General features: G+C 39.9%; 1 protein-coding gene across 1 annotated transcript in view; it reads left to right on the top strand.

The window, feature by feature from the left end:
* The first annotated feature begins 481 nt into the window (after window positions 1–481).
* Window positions 482–9,825, top strand: part of LMLN (leishmanolysin like peptidase) — a 19,014-nt gene continuing 9,670 nt past the window's right edge. The window contains exons 1-12 of the mRNA XM_068949130.1: window positions 482–650; window positions 893–990; window positions 1,075–1,105; window positions 1,797–1,879; window positions 2,379–2,496; window positions 3,393–3,571; window positions 4,314–4,419; window positions 4,619–4,713; window positions 5,651–5,768; window positions 7,003–7,110; window positions 8,871–8,947; window positions 9,614–9,724. Of these exons, the coding sequence (XP_068805231.1) occupies window positions 504–650; window positions 893–990; window positions 1,075–1,105; window positions 1,797–1,879; window positions 2,379–2,496; window positions 3,393–3,571; window positions 4,314–4,419; window positions 4,619–4,713; window positions 5,651–5,768; window positions 7,003–7,110; window positions 8,871–8,947; window positions 9,614–9,724 (1,271 nt within the window). The 5' untranslated portion in view covers window positions 482–503. The remainder of the gene's footprint in view (window positions 651–892; window positions 991–1,074; window positions 1,106–1,796; window positions 1,880–2,378; window positions 2,497–3,392; window positions 3,572–4,313; window positions 4,420–4,618; window positions 4,714–5,650; window positions 5,769–7,002; window positions 7,111–8,870; window positions 8,948–9,613; window positions 9,725–9,825) is intronic.

The raw sequence follows: 9,825 nt of genomic DNA, 5'->3' as shown, positions 1-9,825 counted from the left end.
AGCTCAGTTAAACACTGCGAATGTTGTAAGTTCTGTGAAAAACCAGCATCTACCCGGCTGAAACGTATCTTTACAAGCGGGCCGCACCACCACAGCCATAACTTCTTGCCCCGCCAACTGAAAGCCGTTTGGATTCGGTTTTAATTTAAAAAAAAAAAAAAAAAGTAATTTCAAAGAGCCGCGTTGCGCTCCGGAGTCGCTGTCGATAGGAACGAAGGCCAGAGCGCGCCCCCCCGCCGCCCCCGGCGGCAGCGCCCGCACTGCCTGCGCTGCGGGCAGCCGCTGCCCCCGGCACCCCGCCACGCTGCACCCTGCACCCTGCCGCAGGCAGCCGCTGCCCCCTGGCGCCTCGCACTGCAAACGCTGCCCCGCCCAATCCGGAGCGCCGACAGCCTCCGCCCCGCCTCCTCCCCCCCGCCCTCCGCGCTCCTCGCCTGCCTATTGGTGGCGGCCGCTGCCAGCCGCGCTGCCTCCATGGAGACGCGGCGGAAGGGCAGCCCAAGATGGCTGCCGAGCCGGGCGGCGGGCGCCGCTGTCTCCGGCCCCGGCCGCTCGCCGCCCTCACCGCCGCGCTGCTGCTGTTGCTGGGCTGCGGCCGCGCCGCCGCCTTCCCGCCCTCCTGCCAGCATCGCGTGCCCCGCGGCGGCGAGGTGCGGGTGGCGGCGGGTCTGCTCAGGGGGCCGGGGCCGGGCCGCGTCCCGCTGCCTCCCGGGTGCGGGGCCGTGGGGGGCGCCCGGCCGGCCGGGGCGGTGCGTGAGGCGGCTGCGGGCGAGAGCAGGCGGGCTAGAGGGGCTTTGGCGGCGGCGGAGGGAGCCGGGGGCCGGGGCTGGCGCCTCCCGCGGCCCGCCCGGGCGAGCGGCCTCACGCCGGCGTTTGTCCCTGTCTCGCTCAGGTTGTCTATCAAGTTCCGCTTCGGGAGAATCACGTCTGGAAGAGAAACGTGGACCAACAGCTAAGAATTAAGATTATGTATGACAGAAGCGTTGAGCAGTAAGTATGGTGTTACGGTCACTTCTTTTTTCCCTGTCTAAGAACACAACTCCTTTTGATTAAAACTTTTTTTTTTTAATATAGTTTGCTACCTGAGAAAAGACACCTTATAAAGGTATGTTATGTTTGCTTTGGTTTTTTGTTTGTGTGTGTTTTGTTACATGCGTGGCGTTAAGGTGTTGGCAGTTTAATTACAGGCTGTGAGCACCAGCTATTTCATATCCCTTTAATCGGGGAGACCAGGACTTTGTGTAGGGGTTACTCCTCTCTCCCCAAATACTGTTCTGTCAGTGCTGCATAACAGCTGCCTCCTCTCACCTGACATGCAAAGGTTTCAGTGAGCAATGTGTTTTTTTAATTTTTTTTAACCTTAGGAATAATTTGAGCATCTCTCCTTGCTCCTCTGAGATATTTGTGTCAGTAAAGCGTAAAAGAAAGTTCATCAGCCAAACTGTGGGCTGCAAAGAGGTAGGAGCTCCAGGGAGATTTGCGATGGACAGTTCCCAGTGACTAGTAAGTTCAGAAGGGAAATAGATTAAATATCTTTGAAGCTGTATATCCAAATCATGACTGGCTTCATTCTCATTCTGTCATTCCAGTAACAAAATATGGGAGCACTGAAAAAAACTTTTCTTATGTAAGTTGATAATAATTGAATTTCTTAAGAAGTCATTAGGAAGTCTAGATCTCTGCTGTTCTGCCATACTATGGCATCTAGGCAACTTCATGGAACTTGACTTACCTTACAAGCACTAACTGTTATGTTTGCGCTGGTACTAGGTGACCTTTATTTTTGTTCTGTTTAGAACAAACTTTTTCCACAAGCTATTTCTTATTTGGAGAAGACTTTTCAAGTGCGCAAATCTACGGGTACTATACTGCTAAGCAGGTATGTGAAAGTTTGAAAATCATTTTCTATATTTGATACTTAAGATTGTATTGCGTAGACTTTAAGAATAGAATAAGAGCATAAGAAATTCTTTCAGGGATCAGACCCATGGTCCGTCTGGCCCAGTATTCTCTTTCAGATACTGGCAGTAGGATATGCTGTTTAGGAAGAATGCACAAACCTGACCACCTTCTGTGGTCAGCAGCTATATTTGTTATGTCAGAGTTTTAAAAGGGTATGCACCCTGCCTCTTTCCTTTTGTATGTACTTCCATTTATGAACCTGTTCCTAATCTCTATTTGAACTGGTGGATACTCCTGTAACAACTGGAAACGTTGTGTCTTCTGGTACACCATGACTAAATGTTTCTCCCCCATGAAACTTACAATGCTACTGTATTAAATGTCTGTAGTACAGTGTTACCGGGTGCTGTAAAACTATTTTATGGTTCATTTTGAATTCAGAAATAACGCTGACTGTCTTTCGTGCTTGATTGAAGGCAGTGTGCAACAAACCAGTATTTAAGGAAGAAAGCTGACCCTCACAGATACTGCCGAGGAGCCTGTGCAGACCAAACAAGATGTGGGCCAGTTATAGTTCCTGAGAAACATCTCCAGGTAAGCTAAGCCATCTCAATGCTTTTTAACATTTGAAGAAGAATGGCTTGTGGGAATTACTGAAAAAGTTAATTCGCCAACTGTGCATGCCTCATTCATGGGAGATTACTAGGTTTGAGTGGCAGAACAGAACAACTTGATTTAGTGGGAGGTTCTTAGTTTGTGCTACTGACTCAAAAGTCAAATAAAACTTGACTGTTTACTGTCCTTTAAGCTTGCAGTATGACAAACTGTACAGAGATTATGAGATTCCAAACTGTTGTTGTTAAATATCATATCCACTTTTAAAGTATGACCAGCTACTTCATTATTCTCTTTGGTCAATGAGTCGTATTTTCATGGAACCAATCATAAGTTTAGGTTTTGAAACCTCAGGTAGAGAGATTATCCACTGAACCAGGAGCACAGCACAAGAAATACTTCTAACTAGTTTTCTGATACAAATTTTTGATTCAATAGAGCGTGCGACTACCAGTTCTCTAGCTTTCTCTTAGCTTGAAGTTTCAGTTTAAGTATTAAAAAAGTATCACGTTACAGGGTATATACGAGTTGCAATTGCATTTTATGTGTCTGCCAACCAAAATTTTTAGATTGATAAGAAACAGTTCCAATTTTGGGATAGCCAGCTTGACAAGCCCTTTTTTCAAAAGCTGCCCCCTTCCTAGCTTCTAATTTTTAGATCACCTGGGGACAGTAAGCTAACAACTTTCAAATGACTAGCTGTCTTGATTTGTTCTTTGGCTCTGGCTTTGTTTATTGTGCCCATAGGGAGTTCTCTCATCTTCAGGTGTCTTAAGATGGGATTTATTCTTGACTTTGAGCTAGAAATGTTGTATGACAAAATTCAGCTATCATAGCTAATATGTTTTAATTCTTCTGTGTGAATATTGTCAAAGCAATGCAGGGTATGCAATGAGAATGAATGGCACTGTGGACCCATTGGCTTACCTGACCAAGAAGGTGTTCGAGATGCTGACTTTGTGCTTTATGTTAGTGCTCTCACTACTGAAAGGTGTGGCCATGAAAATATCATTGCATATGCAGCCTATTGCCAACTGGAAGCTGAAATGGACAGGCAAGTATTCACTATACGCTTTTTTTTTAAAGACTTTTGAAGTTTTTTAGGTGTTCACATGTGTGTATTCTTTGCCTGTATTGTGTATAGCATACTAAAGTAAAGGTGTTACGAATGAAGTAAAACAATTTCTTCTTTGATGGTTAATTATGTAGTATATTTGAACTAAAGAAAAGCACTTTATTCTTGTAAACCCACAGAACAAATAAGGATGATCTTGCAAAGCTATGGCGTATACATAAGGCTAACACGCCCCTGTTTTTATCTAAACTTTGTGTCAAGATGCTGTTTCTGTTGAATGTCATATTTTCACAATTTAAAGAATGGAAATGGGCCCTACTTACCTGGCTTATGTTTCTAATTCAGTTGTAGTCATTGAAACAGACATCTTGTAACTGTATGATGTCCAACCTAAAATTCAGTTCTATACTGTTATCGCTAACTTTTGTGTGGAATATTGGAGATCTACAGCTAACGGGCATGTACTTATACATATATTGGGAGGTTCTCTTCCCCCCGCCCCCCAATCTCAGCAGTAAACTAGCAACAGTACTGTTAAATGATTTATAAATGATGGAGGAAACTCCTTTGGAAGGACTTGTTCCTACATCAGCCTTTTGTCTCCATTTTCTTTTAAATCGGGTAGGAGGGTTAAGTGTTGCTTTCTTCTTATTCAGATGAATAGGATTTGAATTGGGTAGTGTTTTACTGAAAATAATTTAACTCAAAAACTGTCTTCCAGGCCAATAGCAGGGTATGCTAACTTGTGTCCAAATATGATTTCAACTCAAGCTCAGGAATTTGTTGGCATGTTGTCTACAGTGAAACATGAGATTATCCATGCACTGGTAAGGCTTGATGTTATAAAATGCATTTGTGGAAATTTGTGTTCACTTCCTACGTTCCTCCAGCTCACTGCAATAAAGAAATGATGCAGGGGGTGGGGGGAAACTCTTGCTTACCTCCTTCAACTCATATGCTAATGGTCTTGAGGTGCACCTTTATAACTTATCAAAGGTTTCTGTTTGCTTGATTTTTAACTTCAAGGGTTTCTCTGCTGGGCTGTTTGCATTTTATCGTGATGATGATGGAAAACCTTTAACAGCAAGATCCATGGATGGACTCCCTCCTTTTAATGAAAGGTATCTTATTTATATATTTATTTATTGGACCCTCTCAATTCTCCCATTGTATTGAAGGATATTTTTCAACATGCTTTTTTAGAAGTATTTTTGCTGTCAGCGTGTTGAAAATCCCACCTGATTCCTTTATTGGAATGCTCTGCATTTGTTATGTTCAGTGTTGTTTTTATTTTCTTTTTAGTCTTTCACTGCATTAGTGTTAAGCATTTGTAATACCCACACATTAAAAAGTAAGGGAGGAATTTATTTATTAGGAGGCTAAATTAAGAATTAGAATAACCCACGCTCAAATTTCAGTGCTCCCCGGACACCTTAGTAAACTGAGGTGTTTTTTTTTTTTTTGTCGTCCATCTAATGTTAGTGTATTTGATTTTATTTAAGACATATATCATTGAAGCACTATGGAGAAGTGACAACATGTGTAGTCTGCTGCATGTTTTTTTTGACTTGTTATTCTGTAAACAAATTGCAGTGTTGGGGTTTTTGGTTTTTTGGTTTGGAGCTCCCCCCCCACACACACACTTAGCTGATACTGTTGCAAGGTTGTAGAAATGTTCGTTTAGGCTTTTTGAAGATGGACAGATACAGAGATTTTTGCTGTTTTCTTTTGTTCAGATTATTTTTTTCGTAAGAGGAATTTTCAGGGCTTTTTGATTCCTTCCTTACAGGTCTAATAACTGTAGCAAAGTCTTGAGTCTGCAGACTTTTTTGAGTAATTTTACTTGGTTTGGCTTATTGAATCAGAGCTGAGTATATAGGAAATGCGTATATTACGAAGGAGAAATGTTGCCTAATAAACTTCATGAAGAATGAGAAATACAAAGATTAAACTTGATTCTGTTTGGTTATGGAGATAAATTTCTGGCTCATTAGCCTATGTTTATAGGAAATAACTAAAACCAGTTACTAGTCTGCAACTAAAACATTCTTCTTACAGTCTAGGTTTGTATGAGTGGAGCAATAAGGTTATGCTTAAAGCTGTGAGGTTATGGGATATACGTGGTGGCAAAATGCTGCGCCATGCTGTGTATCTTCTGATAACACCTCGTGTAGTTGTAAGTATGGATTAACTTTTATACTTTGTGTGCTAAGATTACTGTAGCATTCTTAAGTCATAAATATTTCTTACTCTTTAAGAAGTAGTAACCTAACACTGGATACCTTTTTCTTAAAATATGACCCGAAGAACTTGCAATTAAGATGGTATGATTAGTTGAGAGGAGTACCTGAAGTAAGATGGAAAATGGTTGAAGGATGTTATAAGATAGATAAATTGACATAATACGAGACAAGGATAGGATTGGGAAGCAAACTGTAAGAGGTTAAGCAAAACTGATGTTAATGAACACATTCCTTAATCCTACCGTTCAGATGTTTTCCTACAGACTTGTTTGGAAACCTTAGGCACCTAGTACTCCTGTTGCCTTTACAGATAGTGTTGATACATTTCTGGTAAAACGTTAATCCTCTTTTTTCTTTTCTCATGCAAAAACACTATTTTCATATTCCTGTAACTTTATCCATTACAAAATAATGCAGTTAACATTTTGTCCCATCTAAAAGAAATGTCTCAAGTATGTCTTTCCTCCTACGTTTTTTAACACAAAAAACAACACCCACCCTTTAAGTATAGTAAGCTAGGACTGGAAATGATTTATAATACTAGTCATATTTGGTGACAAATAATCCTTTTTGGTTTAAAACTAACACTGTATATAGAGCAAACTTTGGTTAATTACCTGTATTTTTTGAAATATTGGTCATGCTGGCCAAACTGTTCAGAGTATTAAGGGTGCCCCTACATAGGGGCTACACTATGCTTTGGGCTCCCGGCCATAAAAGGAGAGCAATGCTGTGATGCCTCTTAAGATTTTCAAGTGCTCTGCGGAAAACGTTTTCCCATGCAAAACGGTAGTTGGCACATACTGCTTCCTAGCAGAAAAGTATTTGTCTCAAAATGTTCCATAGAAGCAGGGTTGTAAGTGTTCGTACACTGTTACTTTTTGATAATACTATTTAGTGTCTATGTTCTTTTTTTCAGATAATAAAGCAGCAACAGAATTATTTCCAGGAGACAAGTAGACGAATTGTCAGGCTTGCTGTTGTTGTGGGATTTGCTAGCTTAGTAGACCTGTCAGTAAAAGAAGTGTTTTTTTCATTCAGAGGAAAATAAAGCAGTTAAAAAGGAAATGCTGAAATACTTTTAAAAGATAACTCTTTAAGATGAGAAGTGTATACGTGAGTGTCTTTCCGTATTTTGAGAGATGTATTGAAATGTCTCCTTTGTAGGAGGAAGCTCGGAAACACTTTAATTGTCCAATCCTGGAGGGAATGGAGCTTGAAAATCAAGGTGGTATGGGTACTGAGCTCAATCACTGGGAGAAGAGATTGTTAGAGGTTAGTGCTAATATAAGAAATATGGGGGGATGTTGAAATACGCTCCACCACCCTTTATTTTTAGTTTTATAGTGGTTCCTATAGGAGCCTTGAAACCTGAGGTGTATCAAACCCCACTGAAATAAGTCATAAACCATACTAACTTACTAATACGCAAATCTCCAGTTCCTAGATAAATCTATTATTTTACCTCATTATTAATTCTCAGGATATGAGTTTGAAGTGAGTTGACTATTAAAAAGCTAAATATCTCTTAGTTTTTTCTGCTGTTTGCCCTTTTGAGAAGGTGTACCCCTTTTTTAGGGGAAAGGGGATATTCCTTTGAGTCAATTCAAATTTGTCATCCTCTTTCTCTTACACACTGAATCTTTGAACATTCTGTCTGTCCATTACCTTGACTTCATCTCTGTTCGTGTGCCCTCTTCCTGGTTAGTTATTGCCGTTGCCACTAGATCCTCATCTGATCAAGGAACTAATCATTTTCCTCCTGGTATTGAAATTTATTTTTACTTATAACTTTTGTTTCTTATTGCAGAACTGTGATATTTTTGGCTGAGGTACACTTTCTAATTATTGTGTACAGTGACCTAAACCATAAAGAAAATGCATCAAGCTAGAACTTTTCATGGAAATGAATTAGAAAAAATATGTATTTCTTGACCAAAACTGTTGATTTTTTTTTTCCTAATTTTTATTAAATTTTGGTGTGGAACTGAAGTTCATAGCCAACTGCCGTTAGAATGGGAATAATTTTAAGAACTGAAAATGGGGATAGTTTTAAGAACTGAAAAGGATTAGCTAAAGGGAGACTGGAAAGATGGAAAGGAGACTAGTAATAAAGAAAGCTCTTGTCTGGAAAGTTACCTACAGGATTTGGGTTTGGTCTTGAATGAACTCTCGGTAGATATTTCCATGATAGTGCCAAATTTGCTAATGAATTCTGCTGGTGATAACTCCTCACCACCACACTAGTGCAGAGGGAAGGCTGGAAGACTACATGGTGTGAAGAAATAACAGAAATGAGACAAAATTCAGTGACTGAAGTCTCAGAGTTACATAATTGGGAGTGGATGCCTTTGCTGTAAGCCTGAAGCTTATAAAGTGGAAATGACTGAGCAGGAGAAAGATGTGGTGTTAACAATTGTCAATTACAAGAAGGCTATGAAACTCCAAGGTGTTCAGAGTTGCTGTTTGAAGATGTCATGAGCATGCTTATTTTTAATAGAGATGGAGAATACTGTCACACTAATGAAGCCTCCTCTGGAGTGCTGTGTTTCTTTAATTGTGTTCTGTGCACCCCTTTCCTGAAAAGGGCTACTAGATATACTAGGAAAATTAAAATACAGTTTTACAAGAGGGAGCTAAATGAGCTTGACTTTCAGCCTGCCAAAAAAGAACTGGAAGGGTATATGGTTGCTACTGACAAATATGCCAGAGGAAGGCAGAGTTTTATTTTAACCCTAAATTAAAAAAGGGTACCAGTTGGTCATGAATAAAGTTAAGCTGGAATGTGGAATAAGGCTTTTGACTGTTGGGATACTGAAGCTTTGTATGGGTGGGATGGGGAAGGGAGTTGCAGTTTTGATTCCTTTATGAAAGATGTTGGGATTTGGTCATCTATGATAAGAGCCTGGAACTTCTTATTCCATGCCCTCCGAATGTCTGGCTCTGAAATAAAATGCTTTTTCAGAACAAGCGTTTTCTTACAGTAATGTTAACCATTTTTCAGGGGCTTACTAATAGTAATTGGTAACTTTCAGAATGAAGCGATGACTGGATCCCACACGCAGAATAGAGTCTTTTCCAGGATCACCTTAGCATTAATGGAAGACACTGGGTAAGAGCTAAGAAAAAGAATAATGTTTTTTTGTTTCAAGTATGTTTGTGTTTTTTATTGTACTTGATGTTATTTGGAACTTGTGTACCTGCAACATAGTAATAATTCGTATAATTAGCATTACATTAGACAAGAAGTTATACCAAGTATTTTTTTCACGTGTTTCAAAAACCATCCGTGCTTAATCTATCTATAAAGAACGTGCATTGCAATACTTAGTTCTCTTTGTGTGTTTACTTTTTTTCTTAATATAAATCTTTCTCAGTTCCGTGTGGCTCATACTGACTACTTATTCAGCTTTTCCTGCAGATAGAAAGCATTCATGGAAGAAAAGCAAGCCTGTCTAGCCTAAGATTTCATCTTTGTCTGAGTACAGAATTACTGTATTTATGTAAGCCCATTAGAAAAAAATATTTTTTGGTATGCTCTGCTCCTTTGCAGATGCGTTGCTGTTGAACAGATGAGCGGTAAGCTTTTCTTTTAGTTCATTGTGACTTGAAAAATAGTGCAATTATAAAGTAATTAATTATGGACTTAGAGAGCAACTGTCCTGTTTCTTCAACTGAAGACCTTATGGCATAGCATGAAGTTCTTTGACCTGCTGTCTTATTAATTAAAACACTTGTTTCTATGTAACTATCTTCTCATTTCAAAATACCTTTACAGCTGGTATAAAGCAAATTACAGCATGGCAGAGAAATTAGATTGGGGACGTAACAAAGGCTGTGATTTTGTAATGAAGAGCTGCAAATTCTGGATCGACCAAAAGAGACAAAAGTAAGAATTGTCTTTTTTTGTTTAAGAGAGAAAAAATTCTGATGCTTGCTTACGTTGGCCTTTTTTCCAAATGCAATTGAGTAAAAAGAAATCAAGGTAGA

This window comes from Struthio camelus, chromosome 6 (genome assembly GCF_040807025.1).
Source record: "Struthio camelus isolate bStrCam1 chromosome 6, bStrCam1.hap1, whole genome shotgun sequence".
Classification (NCBI taxonomy): domain Eukaryota; kingdom Metazoa; phylum Chordata; class Aves; order Struthioniformes; family Struthionidae; genus Struthio; species Struthio camelus.
Note: the sequence above shows the minus strand (reverse complement) of the source record. Positions and strands in the feature narration are given on the sequence as shown.